The 19,888-nt window shown below is 41.2% G+C and overlaps 1 protein-coding gene across 9 annotated transcripts in view; it reads right to left on the bottom strand.

Annotated features, from left to right (window-relative positions):
* LOC126924116 (MICOS complex subunit Mic60) overlaps nt 1-19,888 on the bottom strand; it is a 107,820-nt gene that overhangs the window by 71,200 nt on the left and 16,732 nt on the right. For all 9 annotated transcript variants that reach the window (XM_050738251.1, XM_050738252.1, XM_050738256.1 and 6 more), the window contains one exon: nt 12,324-12,482. In XM_050738251.1, coding sequence (XP_050594208.1) covers nt 12,324-12,482 — 159 coding nt within the window. The remainder of the gene's footprint in view (nt 1-12,323; nt 12,483-19,888) is intronic.

Here is a 19,888-nt window from a genome sequence, read left to right as displayed (position 1 = left end):
CCATGGTTTGGGGAAGTATTGAATTCTTAGAATTGTATTGAATATTATTGTAATTAGTCTTATTGCTTTTGGCGGAAGGTTTTTTCAAGATTTTACCATTGATTAGGTCGATTCCTGGCGCTTTGTTGTTTTTTGTTTTATCAATTATGTTTCTAATTTCTTGTGCCGATGTTTTAGGTATGGTGTATTCCTTGTCGGCTGTGGTAGTAGTGGTTTGTGGATCCTCCTCCGTATGACTTTTGAGGTTGCTGTTGTTGATAATGTGTGGTGTGAATGTGTTGCAGAGGTGGTTGGAGAATTCTTCAGCTTGTTCTTCGTTGCTTCTTGCCCATGTGTTATCTGCTTTTCTGATTGCCGGGACGGGTATTATTGGCTTCCTTATTTTTTTCGTGGCTTTCCATAGTGAGTAGTTGGTGTTCTCACGTGTGGAGAGTGTCCCTATGAACTTTGCGAATTCGTTATCGTTGTGCTCCTTTATTTTGTTTTTTATTTCCTTTGCAAGTTTGTTTCAGTGTTTTTTGTTTTCTCGGGTTCTGTATTTTTGCCATTTTGCTTTTGCTTTTCTTTTTTCTTTGATTTTGTCGAGTATTTCTTGCGGGATTGTTATTGTTTGTCTGCTGGTTGGTTCGGGAGTAGTGGTTGTCCTTGCTGCTTCCTGAATAGTTGCTGTCAATGTTGCTACTGCCTGTTCTATGTGTTCCGGAGTTTTTAACGGGATGTTGCAGTTTATTTTGCTTTCTATTATTTCTTTGAAGGTTTGCCATTTGGTGGTTTTGTTGCATAGTGTTTCTGGTTTGTTATAGTGAATTGGTTTGTTTCTGTATTCAATTATTATGGGTGTATGATCGGAGCTGAGCTCGAGGTTGGGTGTTATTTTTAGTTTATTTGTGTTTAGTCCCCTTGTAACTGCAAAGTCCAGAAGATCTGGTTTTTTGTTCAGGTCAGTCGGCCAATGTGTTGGTGTTCCTGTGGATAATATATTGAGGTTATTATTTCTTATGTATTTTTCCAGTGTTCTACCTCGAGGTGTAATGTTTCTTGACCCCCAACGCGTGTGCTTTGAGTTGTAGTCTCCCGCTGCGATGTACTTGTCCCCTAGGTCCTGGAAATATTCTTCCCACATTTGTGTTGTTATTTTGTGTCGCGGAGGCACATATACTGCTGACAACTGGAAGTAGTTGCTGCTAGTTTGAACTGTAACAGTGGTTGCTTGTAAATATTCTTTGTTAACTTGGCTGTGTAGATAATGTTTGATATCGTTTCTGACTATCACTGCTGTCCCTCCGTGAGCTTTTCCTGAGGGGTGTTTGGTATCATATATGGTGTAGTATGGTATTTTCAAGTAGCTTTTTGTAGTGAAGTGTGTTTCTGAGACAAGTAGTATGTCTATATTGTTATTGTATATGAATGTTTTAATTTCGAGGGCCCGTTGTTGCAGGCCATTTGAGTTCCAGGCTGCTATTTTTAGAGTGTCCGTTTTTATTTTTTGCTTAGCACGTTTGTAATTAGTTGTAGCATGACTGTGATTTGTTGAGTTTGCTGTTTTAGTACTGCATTTTGTTCGCTTATCATTCTGGTTAGCATTTCGGTGTTCTTTATGGATTGTTTGAGTAGTTTTTTGATTTCTGCAGTGTCATTGTTACTATTGCTGTGGTATTGGTTGTGTGTATGTGTTGATTGGCTGGTTATTTGAGCATAGCTTAGACCACCAATGGTGTTGGTGCTGATAGGTTTGGTGTTTGTTGCTTGCTCTGTACTTGGAATTATTTCAGGATTTGTGCTGTCCTGTTGGGCTTGTGTGTTAGTGATTGTTCTGCTTCGTAGGGGCGGGAACAGTTTACGTTGTAATTGTTTTCTTACTTCACATCCTTTATAGCTGGCTGGGTGGTTTCTGTTACAGTTGTAGTATTTAACCTCCTCAATTTTTCCTGTGGATGGGCAGTGTGTCGTGAGATGATTTTTTGCGCATTTAACGCATGCCGGGGTTCTATTACAATAGTTTTTGGTGTGTCCGTATTGTTGGCATCTTATGCATTGTGGGATTTCTTTTTTATGTCTGGGTGGCTCCACTTTTACTATTGTGTTTAGTAATTTTTCTATATCGTATATTTCCTTATTGTTGTTTTTAGGTTCTAGTTCAACTAGGAATAGCGGTAGTGGTTGTTTGGTATCGTATTTGTTTATATTATTTATTGACCTTACTTGGTGTCCGATTTTTGCCAGTTCTTCACTTATTTTTCCAGTATTTGTTTTTGGGTGTAGTCCCCTGATTATTGCTTTGTAGCTTTTGTCTGTTTTGAGCTGAAAAGTGTGATATGCTGCATTTTTTTCCTTTAGTGATCTTGTAATTTTTCTGAATGTTTCTGGGGTGTTGGTTTGTACTTTAACCTGGTCTATTTTTATCTGTTTGATGATGTAGTTGTCTTTCCCTGCGATGTTGTTTAGCAGTTCGATGAGGGGGTCTATTATTTTTGCGTCTACGTATATCGGTGGTGGTTTGGGTGTACGGTTTGTCGGACTTTCCGTTGGGTCCGTTGCTGCTTCTTCTGGCAGTGCGCTGAATGGATCGTGCAGTTTGATATCTTGTAGCCATTGTTTTTTTGCATATGTATCAATTTTCCTCGCGCTTGCGAGCGGGGTTACCTTCCGTTTTTTGCTGGAGGTTGCCACCGTCCAGCTTTCTTCCTGGTGTATTGGTATGTTTTGCTCTTCGTCGGATTGTGTTGTTTCCATAATATCATCATTTTTCTCTACATATGTAGAGTCTGTAGCTTTATTTATGAAAAATGTTTCACCGGAGTTAATTATTTTTATTGGTGGAATCTGCATGATTCCACGTTTTGTCTATTTTTGGCTTTAACTTTGTCCCTATCTCTTCTCTCTTGCCGCACTTTCACCGGAGCACTGTTTCGCACGTCCGTTTAGGTCGCCTGCCCAGGCGGAACTGATTCTTCCCACATTTGTGATGTTATTTTGTGTCGCGGAGGCACATATACTGCTGACAGCTGGAAATAGTTGCTGCTAGTTTGAACTGTAACGGTGGTTGCTTGTAAATATTCTTTGTTAACTTGGCTGTGTAGATAATGTTTGATATCGTTTCTGACTATCACTGCTGTCCCTCCGTGAGCTTTTCCTGAGGAGTGTTTAGTATCATATATGGTGTAGTATGGTATTTTCAAGTAGCTTTCTGTAGTGAAGTGTGTTTCTGAGACAAGTAGTATGTCTATATTGTTATTGTATATGAATGTTTTAATTTCGAGGGCCCGTTGTTGCAGGCCGTTTGAGTTCCAGGCTGCTATTTTTAGAGTGTCCGTTTTTATTTTTTGCTTAGCACGTTTGTAATTAGTTGTAGCATGACTGTGATTTGTTGGGTTTGCTGTTTGAGTACTGCGTTTTGTTCGCTTATCATTCTGGTTAGCATTTCGGTGTTCTTTATGGATTGTTTGAGCAGTTCTTTGATTTCTGCAGTGTCATTGTTACTATTGCTGTGGTATTGGTTGTGTGTATGGTTGGCTGGTTACTTGAGCATAGCTTAGACCACCAATGGTGTTGGTGCTGATAGGTTTGGTGTTTATTGCTTGCTCTGTATTTGGTATTATTTCAGGTTTTGCGCTGTCCTGTTGGGCTTGTGTGTTAGTGATTGTCCTGCTTCGTAGGGGCGGGAACAGTTTACGTTGTAATTGTTTTCTTACTTCACATCCTTTATAGCTGGCTGGGTGGTTTCCGTTACAGTTGTAGCATTTAACTTTTTCTATTTTTCCAGAATATGGGTAGTGTATAGTTAAGTGATTTTTTGCGCACTTGACGCAAGCTGGGCTTCTGTTGCAATAATTTTTAGTGTGTCCGTATTGTTGACACCGCATGCATTGAGATATATCTTTTTTGTGTCGTGGTGGTTCGACTGTTACTATTGTGTTTAGTATTTGTTTGATATCATATATTTCCTTGTTATTGTTTCTGGGTTCCAGTTCTATTAAGAATAGTGGTAATGGTTGCTTTGTGTCGAATCTTGTTATATTGTTTATTGTTCTTGTTTGATGACCAATTTTAGCTAACTCATCGCTTAGTTTATGTATGTTCGTTTTAGGATGCAATCCTCTTATGACAATTTTATAGCTCCTTTCAGTTTTAAGCTGATACGTGTGGTAAATAGCATTTTTTTCTTTTAATGCTTTTATAACTTTTCTAAATGTTTCTGGGGTGTTTGTTTGTATTTTTACTTGTTCCAATTTTGTTTGCTTTATTGTGTAGTTGTTTTTCTCATCTAGATTATTTAGTAGATCGATGAGCGGGTCTATTATTTGGGCCTCAACAAAGATTGGTGGTGGTTTTGTAATATGATTTGTTTGGATAATGGTTTTATTTACGGGGTCAGCGTCTATTTCTTCCGTTAGTGAGTTGAAGGAGTTACTTAATGGTAATTCTTGCAGCCATCGCTGCTTTTCTGTAGCTGGGTTTCCTATGGCACTTATGTCTGTAGTTGTTTTGCGTTTTTTGCTAGCCTTCGCTAGCTTCCAGCTTTCGTCCTGGTAGTATCTTTCATATTCTGAATTGCTATCTTCCTGTCCCCGATGCTCTTTTGTTTCTTCTGTCTCCATGTTAATTTGTTTGTTTTTTATATAATATGTTTCACCTTTTGTTGCTATGTTTATAGCTGGTATCTGCATTGCTATTTTATTTCCTCCTCACTATCACTTTGCAGCACTATCACTTTGAAGCACTTTTTCACTATTCACTTATACCTGGAGAGTTGTACTTCGGCTGTCCTAGCAGGAGTCCCTGCAACTTTTTGCATGATTTTTGGATATGTTCTAGAAATTGATATTTTCAACCACTCTTTGAGCAGTGAAGACTCGAATAGACGTGTCGTGTCAAGTTAACACACTGCGTTAGTATTGGCGAGAGAAGTCGGATGTGTTTAGGAAAGGCGGCTAACGGCGTTAAGAGAGGGAAAACTCGCTCTCAGAGAAAATGACTACGGAATTAAAACTCATAATCACAACTAAAATCACTAGGTCGCCTCCTACCTATATTCACGAACAGATAATAGAACAATTAAGGCAACTTGTAAATGACATTGCAGGAATTCACAACTATAGCGTTAAACAGCTAAACTTGAATCAAGCAAAAGTAACTCGGGCAATTAAAATGAAATTAAAACTGAAAGCAGCTATAAGGTTATCGTTAGAGGTATGATGACGTGAGGCGATTGTAAATGTTGGAATTATTAAAGCGAAATACATATCGTCAATCGAAAAACTGCAAATAACGCGAATAACTGGAGAACATTATGAAACGTAAATCTCTTTCGTTGTAACATGATATTTTATAAAGGCTGAATACTACAGGTTACAGGTGAAACATGTAGATCTATGGTAGCAGTCAACACATCATAGAAGAACTAACAATAGTTCCTCTATGCTTCTCTTCGGAATAGAAGATTTTTTAAAATTATCGAGTTTTAAAGAGAAATTAAGCCAGTTTATTTGCATAATTAACAGAAATTAAATGCGCGCAGGGTGAGAAAGGGGGTGTAACTGTTAAAAGAGCGCGAAATTACCACCCTTATTTCACCGATATTTCAAACCGAAATTTCCAGTGGAAAATTAATTAACATCGGACAACGTTGACACACTCACTCCCCTAACCCGATTCCTCTTTAACAAATCACATTACACCAGATGCCGTGCTTGTACCGACATACATTACTTTGCATATTACGAAATTTTGCGAAATTTTGTTCGGCACATGGAAAATGCGTGACAAATGGTCAGAAAATTTATTCGTTCGGTGGCGATACTTGCGCCGTAATATCGGCACTGCGATGAAAAAAAAAAGAAAAAACAGAAAACAATGGTAATTGTTACCTGGAAAACAGTGGTAATTGTTCTTTGAAGCCATTGAGAGACAAACTGATCAACTCTGTTTTTTACGAAATTCTCCACTCACGATTCACAAGGGAACGTGTTTCCTTTTTCGCGTTTACATATTCATGTTCAGTTCGCTGTTGAGTGCCGAAGCGTGCAGACGTGTCTCTAGTGCCCAGTGAAGTTCGAAAGCAACACGTGTCACCCAACCGTCGAAAGTGAACACAGCGTGCTCCTATCCTCCTAAGTGTTTCCTATCCGTCAGGGAGAAGAAAATCCCACGTACCTAACCCCAACCCGAATTTTGCCTCATAGCCTCACGACTAGTTATTCATATTGAATTAGCTAGCTCGATGATGGCCCAGCATTCACGACCAGGCTCTCCTGAGCAAACACACAACTACCCCGCGCTACCCCCTCCGTGGCAAAAGTGCAGCAGATCCCCCCGTGCCAACGACGCCAATAAGTCGAAAAAACGCAAAATTGAAACATCAAAAACAAACTCGAACGAACAGCCATCAATACAAATTAACACTCACAACAGGTTCGCAGTATTGGAATCCTCAAACGACGCCATGGAAATCGCAGATCCGCCATCAAACCATCACGCACAGAGAACCCCCCCCCCCCCTCCACCGCCAATATTTGTTGATGATGTCATCGACATTCAAACAATGATCAAGTCCTTAGAGAGAGAGAGAGATATCTCCAAGGAGGACTACAACTTGAAGATAACCAATAACAAAGTCAAAATCCTGCCGACGAACCCAGAAGCCTACAGGAAGCTTACCAAGATACTTAGGGCCCTGAACGTCAACTTCCACACCACAGTTCCGCCTGGGCAGGCGACCTAAACGGACGTGCGAAACAGTGCTCCAGTGAAAGTGCGGCAAGAGAGAAGAGATAGGGACAAAGTTAAAGCCAAAAATAGACAAAACGTGGAATCATGCAGATTCCACCAATAAAAATAATTAACTCCGGTGAAACATTTTTCATAAATAAAGCTACAGACTCTACATATGTAGAGAAAAATGATGATATTATGGAAACAACACAATCCGATGAAGAGCAAAACATACCAATACACCAGGAAGAAAGCTGGACGGTGGCAACCTCTAGCATAAAACGGAAGGTAACCCCGCTCGCAAGCGCGAGGAAAATTGATACATATGAAAAAAAACAATGGCTACAAGATATCAAACTGCACAATCCATTCAGCGCACTGCCAGAAGAGGCAGCAACGGACCCAACGGAAAGTCCGACAAACCGTACACCCAAACCACCACCAATATACGTAGACGCAAAAATAATTGACCCCCTCATCGAACTGCTAAACAACATCGCAGGGAAAGACAACTACATCATCAAACAGATAAAAATAGACCAGGTTAAAGTACAAACCAACACCCCAGAAACATTCAGAAAAATTACAAGATCACTAAAGGAAAAAAAATGCAGCATATCACACTTTTCAGCTCAAAACAGACAAAAGCTACAAAGCAGTAATCAGGGGACTACACCCAAAAACAAATACTGGAAAAATAAGTGAAGAACTGGCAAAAATCGGACACCAAGTAAGGTCAATAAATAACATAAACAAATACGATACCAAACAACCACTACCGCTATTCCTAGTTGAACTAGAACCTAAAAACAACAATAAGGAAATATACGATATAGAAAAATTACTAAACACAATAGTAAAAGTGGAGCCACCCAGACATAAAAAAGAAATCCCACAATGCATAAGATGCCAACAATACGGACACACCAAAAACTATTGTAATAGAACCCCGGCATGCGTTAAATGCGCAAAAAATCATCTCACGACACACTGCCCATCCACGGGAAAAATTGAGGAGGTTAAATGCTACAACTGTAACGGAAACCACCCAGCCAGCTATAAAAGATGTGAAGTAAGAAAACAATTACAACGTAAACTGTTCCCGCCCCTACGAAGCAGAACAATCACTAACACACAAGCCCAACAGGACAGCACAAATCCTGAAATAATTCCAAGTACAGAGCAAGCAACAAACACCAAACCTATCAGCACCAACACCATTGGTGGTCTAAGCTATGCTCAAATAACCAGCCAATCAACACATACACACAACCAATACCACAGCAATAGTAACAATGACACTGCAGAAATCAAAGAACTACTCAAACAATCCATAAAGAACACCGAAATGCTAACCAGAATGATAAGCGAACAAAATGCAGTACTAAAACAGCAAACTCAACAAATCACAGTCATGCTACAACTAATTACAAACGTGCTAAGCAAAAAATAAAAACGGACACTCTAAAAATAGCAGCCTGGAACTCAAATGGCCTGCAACAACGGGCCCTCGAAATTAAAACATTCATATACAATAACAATATAGACATACTACTTGTCTCAGAAACACACTTCACTACAAAAAGCTACTTGAAAATACCATACTACACCATATATGATACCAAACACCCCTCAGGAAAAGCTCACGGAGGGACAGCAGTGATAGTCAGAAACGATATCAAACATTATCTACACAGCCAAGTTAACAAAGAATATTTACAAGCAACCACTGTTACAGTTCAAACTAGCAGCAACTACTTCCAGTTGTCAGCAGTATATGTGCCTCCGCGACACAAAATAACAACACAAATGTGGGAAGAATACTTCCAGGACCTAGGGGACAAGTACATCGCAGCGGGAGACTACAACTTAAAGCACACGCTTTGGGGGTCAAGAAACATTACACCTCGAGGTAGAACACTGGAAAAATACATAAGAAATAATAACCTCAATATATTATCCACAGGAACACCGACACATTGACCGACTGACCTGAACAAAAAACCAGATCTTCTGGACTTTGCAGTTACAAGGGGACTAAACACAAATAAACTAAAAATAACACCCAACCTCGAGCTCAGCTCCGATCATACACCCATAATAATTGAATACAGAAACAAACCAATTCACTATAGCAAACCAGAAACACTATGCAACAAAACCACCAAATGGCAAACCTTCAAAGAAATAATAGAAAGCAAAATAAACTGCAACATCCCGTTAAAAACTCCTGAACACATAGAACAGGCAGTAGCAACATTGACAGCAACTATTCAGGAAGCAGCAAGGACAACCACTACTCCCGAACCAACCAGCAGACAAACAATAACAATCCCGCAAGAAATACTCGACAAAATCAAAGAAAAAAGAAAAGCAAAAGCAAAATGGCAAAAATACAGAACCCGAGAAAACAAAAAACACTTAAACAAACTTGCAAAGGAAATAAAAAACAAAATAAAGGAGCACAACGATAACGAATTCGCAAAGTTCATAGGGACACTCTCCACACACGAGAACACCAACTATTCACTATGGAAAGCCACGAAAAAAATAAGGAAGCCAATAATACCCGTCCCGGCAATCAGAAAAGCAGATAACACATGGGCAAGAAGCAACGAAGAACAAGCTGAAGAATTCTCCAACCACCTCTGCAACACATTCACACCACACATTATCAACAACAGCAACCTCAAAAGTCATACGGAGGAGGATCCACAAACCACTACTACCACAGCCGACAAGGAATACACCATACCTAAAACATCGGCACAAGAAATTAGAAACATAATTGATAAAACAAAAAACAACAAAGCGCCAGGAATCGACCTAATCAATGGTAAAATCTTGAAAAACCTTCCGCCAAAAGCAATAAGACTAATTACAATAATATTCAATACAATTCTAAGAATTCAATACTTCCCCAAACCATGGAAATTAGCACAAATCAAAATGTTACATAAACCAGGCAAAGACCCGCACCAAACTGCATCTTACAGACCAATATCACTGCTCCCAGTATTTTCCAAAATACTGGAAAAGATAATATACGACCGCATAAAACCAATAATAGAGACAAAAAAACTAATACCGGATCACCAATTTGGTTTCAGAAACAAACACTCCACGATAGAGCAAATGCACAGGCTTATAAACGAAATAATAGTAGCACTAGAAAACAAGGAATACTGCACAGCCCTCTTTATAGACATAGAGAAAGCATTCGATAAAATTAACCATGAAAGTCTACTACAAACAATTAGGAAACAATTCCCGGAGCAAATACACCACTTAATAAAATCCTACCTAAGCAGCAGAACCTTCGTAATAAAAATGAAGGACACACATTCTCAAGTTAAAGACATCAAGGCCGGGGTACCACAAGGAAGCGTCCTAGGCCCAATACTATACACATTATACACGGCGAACATACCAACAACTACCAACAGCACAGTATTGACATTCGCGGACGACACAGCTATACTAGTCAGGCATACTAACCCAGAAACGGCAGTCAAAATACTACAAGAACATATCGTAAAAATAGAAAATTGGCTACAAGAAAAACAATTAAAAGCAAACCCCGATAAATGCAACCATATTACATTCACGCTACGGAAAAAGATACCACCAAACATCCTATTGAACGGTACGCATATAACGCAAACAAAGCATGTCAAATACCTAGGACTCCACTTAGATCAAAAACTTACCTGGAAACTACACATCAAATCAATAGTAGAAAAAATACAGAAAACAAGGAGACAAATGTATTGGCTAACAAGCCGAAAATCCAAACTAAGCACAGAAAATAAAGTAAAAATATATAAAACGATCATAAAACCAATCTGGACGTACGGAATACCACTATGGGGGACGGCAGCAATGAGCCATATAAACAAAATAGAGGTAATACAGGCTAAAATACTCAGAACAATAGTAAACGGACCTTGGTACGTCAGAAACGAAGATATACGAAGGGACCTGGGAATGCCAACGGTCAAGGAAGAAACCAGCAGATACTCCGAGAAATACAAATCAAGAATAGCAACACACATAAACCGGCTAGCTGCGGAAACATACAAAATCACAAATATGGACAGAAGACTAAAAAGGAAGCACCCAGCAGACCTTATAAAGGACATAACCTAACAAACACGAGGATGGTACCCCGCTGGGGGTAGCCACCAACATGCTAATGTAACCGCTAAAAAATTCCACCAAATGTCCAAATTGGACAAATAGTGAATTTAAATAAATAAATAAAAAAAAAAAAAAAAAAATCTGCACTCCATCCCGCGCGGCTCGACAGCCAACGGTCTACGTGCCATCCTTCGAACCCTTCATAGGCCCAAGGACCCGCCATAAAGTTGAAATCCTAACTGCATTGTTCGCACACATGGTTTAAGTCAAACTGTTTGTCTGAGAAGACTTTCTAATTCTAGAAGTGTTTTCAGCTGGTTTTTTTTAGAAGGGTCCTTGGGTTTATTAGGCGCTCTTAAGAATTACGGAGAAAGCGGGTAGTGGCCTAACGAAAAAAGTGGAGATCTACCTAACGGAAAATCTGAGTTTTCCCATAAACAATGTCGCCTAGGACCCACGTTGGTAGGAGGCTTCTTCCTCCTATCTTCCTTCCTAACATTGGTCATAACCAATCGGCATCGGGGATCATTGCCCTCACTTTCCTAACTAAAAATGTAAGCAACGAATCCGCGTTCTTCGTTCAAAGGGAACACCCATACCGAGCTTTCCTCCGTACTCACACCAGAACGAACATCAGAGTTTCTCTAGCTCCGACGGAGAGTTCCTATGGTTCCGACGGAGAGTTCATACAGTTCTAACGGCTCTCAGAGTTCCTACGGCTCTCACGGTGCCTAGAGTTTCCTATAGCTCCGACTAGAGAATTTCTCTAGCTCCGACGGAGAGTTCCTACGGCTCTCACGGTGCCTAGAGTTCCCATAGCTCTCACAGTCAGTCTATTCCAGTCAATTAGTCAGTCTTTTCCAGTCAGTCTATTCCAGTCAATTAGTCAGTCTTTTCCAGTCAGTCAGTTCAAGTCATTCAGTCAAGTCAGACGGTCGAGGTCAAGCAGTCGACGTCTATTCTGTTGATTCGATTCAGTCAAAGTCGGATCTGATAAATCGCTACGTCTACTACGACCCGAGAGCCTTCATCTATCAGACTGGCAGTCAGAATCTGAACAAGATCAAGGCAATCCCCATACTCAGCGACGTTACTAGTGTGTGTGATTATACGAATTTGTTAGAAAATATATAAGTTATAACACTGTTAATCAGGGAGTTATATCATTTCAACCACCCCTATTGTCTTAACGGAAATCAGGGGATCGATCTATTCGCGGCGTCGATTATTATAATCGTAACGGGAATTTACGACTCCCGTTGACGTGTTTCCTCGCGATTGCGTCTCCCCGCGATTGATCGAATTTACACAAAGGAATTCCATTTTAATCCATTCGAAGTATACTAATATCAGATCACAATCGCGACAGAGGTAAAACAACGTTATTATTATAAATATTATAAAACTTGATAGCTTTTGTTGGCATCAAAGGAAGGAACGTAGATTATTTGAAAATATATTGGAGTGCTTACGTGCTGCCTTGCTGACGGCCTTGATTTCCGGTTCCAGAGGCCTAATGACTTCCTCTACGGGCGCACCTGCTGGTGCTGATTTAACAGCTCGAGCTAAGGCTTGGCAAGCTGACCAAAGAATTTGAGCATTCGATGCACCCCTTTCTTCCTCCATGCGAGCTGTAACAGAAAGCAGTACAGAAGACATTATGAAACATAATCGAAATAAAAATACAGTTACACACACGTGTATATTGTAGTATCGTGGACAAAAGGCCTAAGATATCGGCCGAACCGTAAACAATGTCGCGAGAGCCGCGGCATCGTCGGGTACATCAATGTGTCGTCGGTCCTTTCAAGTGGATAGTTTCGTGGAAAGGGCCTGCGTGACCCTGGCCACGGGCGTTTCGGGACACGTGTCCGATAGGACGAGAAAAGACAAAGAGACGCTAAAGGGAGTGTTAGTTGAGACGCTGGCGAGAACGAATGCAAAAGGCGCACAGTGTGAGTTGAGAAGCGAGAGCGTGCGAGTGCAGAAGCCGAAGACTAGAGTTATAGAGTTGCGAGAGTGATTTGAGTAGAATAAGATTTTTGCGTTTAGTTCAAGTTGAACATTTATCGTTCTCTGTCCAATTAATCTCTGTTATTTTTATTTATCTTAAATAAATAGTATTAGGAGAATTTTACAAATCTAAATTATCCTAATCCTATCCTTTTTCCGATAGTACAATATGGTAATGATATCTAGCATCAGATACCACATAAGCTTTTACACTTAGATTCAATTTCCTTAATCCTTAATCGTATTCGTACATAATTTTAATTATCGGCGACTCGATAATATAATTCTTTTCTCCATTTTATCAAATTTTATTCTATAGAAAGAAAGAAACGGAACGAGACAACGAATAAAAATAGATTTTTACGTAAAAGGCGGTCGAATAGCCGCTTATTCGCCCCTTCTTACTCGTGGCTAGTCTTTCGGCTAACGGCCTAGCGTTAAAGATCGGAGGATCGCTTGGTTTCATCGTTAAATAATGCAGCCTCAAAGAGCCACGTTTCTCGTTTCGTCAATTGAGTCGCCGAACAGCGAGCGAATGGAAGAAACATCGGAAAGAATTTACGAACTCGTCTCTCGTTGAAAATGCACAAACGTGCACGTTCGCTGTCGAGTGCCGAAGCGTGCAGACGTGCCTCTAGTGCCCAGTGAAGTTCGAAAGCAACACGTGTCGCCCAACCGTCGAAAGTGAACACAACGTGCTCCTATCTTCCCAAGTGTTTCCTATCCGCCAGAGAGAAGAAAAGCCTACGCACCTAACCCCAACCCGATCCCTGCCGCATAGCCTCACGACTAGTTATTCATATTGAAATAGCTAGCTCGATGATGGCCCAACAATCACGACCAGGCTCGCCTGTCCAAACCCATCACTACCCCGCGCTACTCCCCCCGTGGCAGAAATTCTGCAGATCCCCCCGTGCCAACGACGCCAATAAGGCGAAAAAACGCAAAACCGAACCAGCAGACACAAACTCGAACGAACATCCACCAACGCAAATTAACACCCACAACAGGTTCGCAATTTTGGAATCCACCAACGATGCCATGGAAACCGCAGGCTCACCACTTAACCACCACGCACAGAGACGCCCCCCTCCCCCACCAATATTTATTAACGATGTCATCGACATCCAGACAATGACCAAGTCCTTAGAGAGAGATATCTCCAAGGAGGACTATAACCTGAAGATAACCAACAATCAGGTAAAAATCCTGCCTACGAATCCAGAAGCTTACAGGAAGCTCACCAAGACACTCAGGGCCCTGAACGCCAACTTCCACACCTACCAACTCAAAGAAGAAAGACCTTTTCGGGTGGTGCTACGAAACATCCACCACTCCGCAGACATCGACGAACTAAAAATAGAACTATCGAAACTCGGCCACGAAGTCACCAATGTCAGCAACATAAGGCATAGAGTCACAAAAGACCCGCTATCCCTATTTTTCATTGATTTAAAACAGAAACCAAACAACAAGGAAATCTACAATATCAGTCGCATAATGAACGCCATCGTTAAATTCGAACCACCGCAAACCAAAAAGGAGATAGTCCAATGCAAAAGGTGCCAAAGATATGGGCACACACAGAAATACTGCAACCACACCTTCCGCTGCGTCAAATGTGCAGGTACACACCCCACCGACCAGTGCAGGAAATCACCGGAAACCCCAGAGAAGTGCATCCACTGTCAAGGTGATCATCCTGCCAACTACAAAGGCTGCTCAGCCTACAAAACTCTGTACTCAAGCAAATACCCCAAACTTAGAACAAAAGAGGAAAATTACCAAATACCCAGCTCGCCGAAATCCACCGTTATCCCAATCCCCCCAACCAATCAAACACCCAGCCCTATCAAACTCACCACTCCCTCAAACTCCTATGCCCAAGCGGTACAAGGCACTCAAAATACACCAAATAGCCACAGGGATCCTCCCCAAAATAGTGCCCCCACCTCACCTAACACAGACAACGTCTCTAGACTTGAAAAGCTAATAGAGAAACAATCAGAGCAAATAAACAATTTGCTATCGCTATTAACAATCATAATGGAAAAATTAATACGCCCAGACACAAAATAAAACCAAGACGCATAGCTCTGTGGAACGCCAATGGTCTAGCGCAACGCAAACTCGAGCTAGAACTCTTCCTAAAACACCAGCTAATCGACATAATGCTCATATCTGAAACCCACTTCACCGACAAAAACTACCTGAACATAAACGGATACAAGTTCTACCATACCCAACACCCCAGCGGAAAGGCCCACGGCGGCACCGGAATCATAATCAAAGCAAACATCAAGCACTACGAACTTCCACCATTCCAGAAAGACTACCTCCAAGCAACAAACATAGCAATAGAAGACTATCATGGTACAATCACCACCTCAGCTGTATACTGCCCTCCCAGACACTCCATCGCCAAAGAATACTCCGACCACTTCCTGGACACCCTGGGCAACAGATATATAGCCGGTGGAGACTATAACGCTAAACACACCCAATGGGGTAGCAGACTGGTTACAGTAAGAGGCAAAAACCTCCTCAACAGCATAATAACCAACAACCTCAACTACCTTACCACATACGAACCCACACACTGGCCCACCGACACAAACAAAATACCCGATCTCCTTGATTTCTTCATAACCAAAAATATCTCGCCAAGACACGTCCAAATCAATTCCTCGGCCGATCTCTCCTCTGATCATTCCCCCGTGATAGTAACAGTCAGTTCAACCATCATCGAGAATACACCTAATGGCTCCATTCATAACCAACACACCAACTGGCAGCTCTTTAGAGAAGTCTTTACCCGCACAACTTCAGCCTCAACCTCACTAAAAACCAATGACGAAATCGAAGCAGCCACGGAATACCTAAATGCGAGCATAATAAACGCTATCCGCGTCTCCACACCGGCAAAAACGTCCATCAGCAATCACGAATACCCCCAGTACATATTAAAAAAAATAGCAGAAAAACGTAGACTAAGAAGGATATGGCAGACCCATAGAACACCGGAGGACAAACGCAAACTAAACAACGCAACTAAAAAACTATCCAAAACCATAAAGAACTACAATAACGACCGTTTTCACAAATATCTCGCCAGCCTGTCCCCCACAGCCGACTCAAACTACTCACTATGGAAAGCCTCCAGGAAACTCACGCGCCCCCCACAAATAATACCTCCAATCCGCCGCCCGTAGGGTGGATGGGCGCGTAGCCCTATAGAAAAAGCCAACATATTTGCTGAACACCTGACTGAAGTATTCCAACCCCATTCCTCCATAGCTGCAGCGGACGTCACCGAATACCTGCACACTCCCTTCCAAACGTCCCCTCCTATTCAACCCTTCACTTCTGCAGAGATCATAGAAGCAATCAGTCGCCTAAACCCCAAGAAAGCAGCAGGTCACGACCTAATAGGAAATAAAGCAATCAAGGAACTCCCCATAAAAGGGATCGCACTCATCGCATCAATCTTCAACGCCATCCTCCGCCTAGAACACTTTCCTAAGGCGTGGAAAATCTCACTAATCACCCTCATCCCCAAACCCGGTAAACCAATATATGAAGCCAGCTCCTATCGCCCAATCAGTCTCTTACCTACCCTGTCTAAACTATTCGAGAGGATGCTCACGAATCGTCTCCTTCCACTCCTAGAAGAATTGAAAACTCTCCCAGATCACCAATTCGGCTTCCGAAAACAACACTCAACAGTAGAGCAAATCCACCGCATAACCCACATGATCAGCCAAACCCTTGAAAAGAAAAAATACTGCTCAGCCGTATTCCTAGACATCCAACAGGCATTCGATAAAGTATGGCATGAAGGGCTACTCTACAAGCTTAAAAAAATCCTACCCCACCCATACTACTTCATCCTAAAATCCTACCTTACCAACAGACAATTCATAGTTAAATGTCTAGGCGCCACTTCCGCAACATTCCCAATAGAATCCGGCATACCGCAAGGTAGTGTCCTCGGACCCCTACTATTCTCCATCTACACTGCCGACTTACCCATATCAAACGAGGTAACAATAGCAACATTTGCCGACGACACAGCACTATTAGCTACCCACGCAGACCCGGCAATTGCCTCATCCACTCTCCAGCGAAGTCTCGACTCCATGGAAAAGTGGTTCCAAAAATGGGGTTTTAAAATAAACGAAAAAAAAATCCTCCCATGTAACCTTCACGCTCCGAAAACAAACCTGCCCCCAGGTCACCATTAACAACACAATAATCCCAAGCAAGGACTCCGTAAGATACCTGGGCATGACCCTGGACAGGAGGCTAACTTGGAAAAAACATATCTCGGAAAAAACAAAGCAACTAAAGGAAAAACTAAGAAAATTCTATTGGCTCACGGGCCGACGCTCCAAACTAAACATACAGAACAAAATAACCCTCTACAAAGCCGTAATAAAACCTGTCTGGACCTACGGAATCCAACTATGGGGAACAGCAAGTAACTCCAACATTGAAATACTCCAACGCTTCCAATCGAAAACGCTAAGATCCCTATTAAATGCACCCTGGTATGTTACCAACGAAACAATCCACCGAGACCTCAAGATACCTACAGTCAAAGATGAAATACACAAGTCCAGAAGCAGATATAGCACAAGAGTCAACAACCACCACAACCCACTAGTCACCCAACTACTGGACACGACGGACCAGATCCGCAGACTAAAAAGAAAATACCCACTAGATTAAACCCTTAGTCCTACTAGAATCAACAATATAAAGCTATTATAGTCCATGTCATTGTATCACGCCAAATTAAGTTACTGAAAATTCTCAACGAGAATTGATTGTAAATATTCTAATAAATAAAAAAAAAAAAAAAAAAAAACAAACGTGCAGGATATGTACATATATGTACGTATATCGTTTGAAGAGGCTGGGGAACGGATATTTCAGCTGAAAAGCGACGGATTCGATGTGCCTTTTAACGGAGCTTTTTAGTCGACAGTCTCTTTCAAACGTGTAATATCCTCTGAAGTATAATGTCTTGCTAAGTTATGCACCGTGACAAGGAAGGGATCAAGGTAGATATGAGGACTTGTTACGTCGCGTGAGATGGTCCGCGCGACGTCCTTCATTGTCTGACCGTCAAGGCTCAAGCGCCATTATACAGACCCTCAATAAATCTAAGGCCCCATCATATCTGGCTCTTATTAGCTGGCAGGAACCTTTAATCCTGCAAGTATTTTCAGTTTACGGCTGGTCCTTAGAACAGTCCTTAGGTTTATTGCACGTTCTTACAAATTACGGAGAAAGCGGATATTTGTCTAACGGAAAAGCGGGTTTTCCCATAAACAATGTCGCCAATGAGCCACGTTGGTAGGAGGTTTCTTCCTTCTATCTTCATTCCTAACGTTGGTCATAACCAATGGGCATCGCGGATCGTTATCTTCACTTTCCTAATGAAAAGTGTGAGCAACGAATCCGCTTTCTTCATACAACAAAGACACCCATACCGAGCTTTCCTCCGTAATCACACAAGAACGAACTTTACTTATTCTCCTAACTACAGAGCAGTCACTTCATCTCTATACTTGTTCTCACGACTGCAGAACAGTCAACTTTTGCTCTAGACGTCCACAGTAATAGTCTAAGTCAGTTAACATCAACTCAAGTTAAAACACAGTTCAAGGAACAGCAGGAGTCAGAAGTCAAGTCATCAGAATCTCCAAGTCGAAGACAGTCAATCGACAGAAGATACATTATCATAGTCGCCAACACGAAGTGAGTCTCAGGTCGTACTCATTCGTAGTTTGTCATTCCACTTACGTAACCTTGTATCTCATTGAAGTTGTTGGAGCGTTAAAAATATATATTAACCTGTTAATATCAGCGTTATATTCATTCGACCACCCTTATTATCTGGACCGAAATAAGGGATCGAACAATTCGTGGCGTCGATTAGTTAAATCGTAACGGGAATTTACGACTGCCATCGGCGCGCTTCTTCGAGATCGCGTTTCCCCGCGAACCGTCGAAAGTTTAGGACTAGCACGCGGAAGGAAACTTTCGCGGCGAGAAATATGCAGGAACATATCGTTATAAGTGGTTTCGACATTTTAAAATTGCAAACAATTGTAACATTCTTGGAAAATATTGCGTCATCCTGATAATTTCCACCATCTTTTTTTGTATTTGATTACCCTCCCACTAATTTCACTTGATCGTTGCTGGTTTAATCACTATCGTGATTTAAACTCCACTTATGTAACTCATCAGTCATACGTTTGGATGACATTCGAACACTCAATCTGTTTGTTCGTATCGTCGATTCGACTTCTAATTGAAGATTTCGCTTTCATTTTCTGCACGAGACTCTATATAATATCGATGTATCTGCAGAATTGGATCGTTTCCATTAATAGCCAAGGTAATGAAACTTGTATGTACACTTCACGAGTGCATGCAACCTTATAACTCGTTTCATGTAAAAAGAGAAATACAAGAGAAATACATGTAACAAGAGAAAACAACGGCGAAAAATATATCAACCGAAACTCCTTGAAACACTGAATCGTAATTAAAATATTAAAAGATGTAAATCCAATAACGTAAATTAACTCTAAAAAGAAAGACGCTGCAAATAAAACATCGTATTAACACAACATAACATTAACCTTTAATGATTTACCTTTTCAAATCGTTATCGTTAAACTCTCATTTTCATTCGTCCAATCTTTCATTTACGATCCGTCCTTTTATGCCCTTCTTTTCTTTAGTGTTCCAATATTTTGTTTTAACAATTTTGCCTTGCTCGCTTCTATATTTCATTCTCTGTTCCCATTTTATCCCATTTCCCCCCACCCCCTATTCCTAAACCCGCGACCTTGTTTTGCTCTCAACGAAGCGACCGACCAACGATGCAACAAAAACGACAAAAGCGACAAGAGCGACAAAAGCGGCAAAAGGACGAATTCCGAGCCAGCCGAATCGATTTCTCGTCGATATGAACGCACGTCGCTCTCTTTCGGGGCAAACGCAA

Source organism: Bombus affinis, chromosome 14, assembly GCF_024516045.1.
Source record: "Bombus affinis isolate iyBomAffi1 chromosome 14, iyBomAffi1.2, whole genome shotgun sequence".
Lineage (NCBI taxonomy): Eukaryota > Metazoa > Arthropoda > Insecta > Hymenoptera > Apidae > Bombus > Bombus affinis.
The sequence above is the reverse complement of the archived record's forward strand: the minus strand, read 5'-3'. Positions and strand labels throughout refer to the sequence as shown.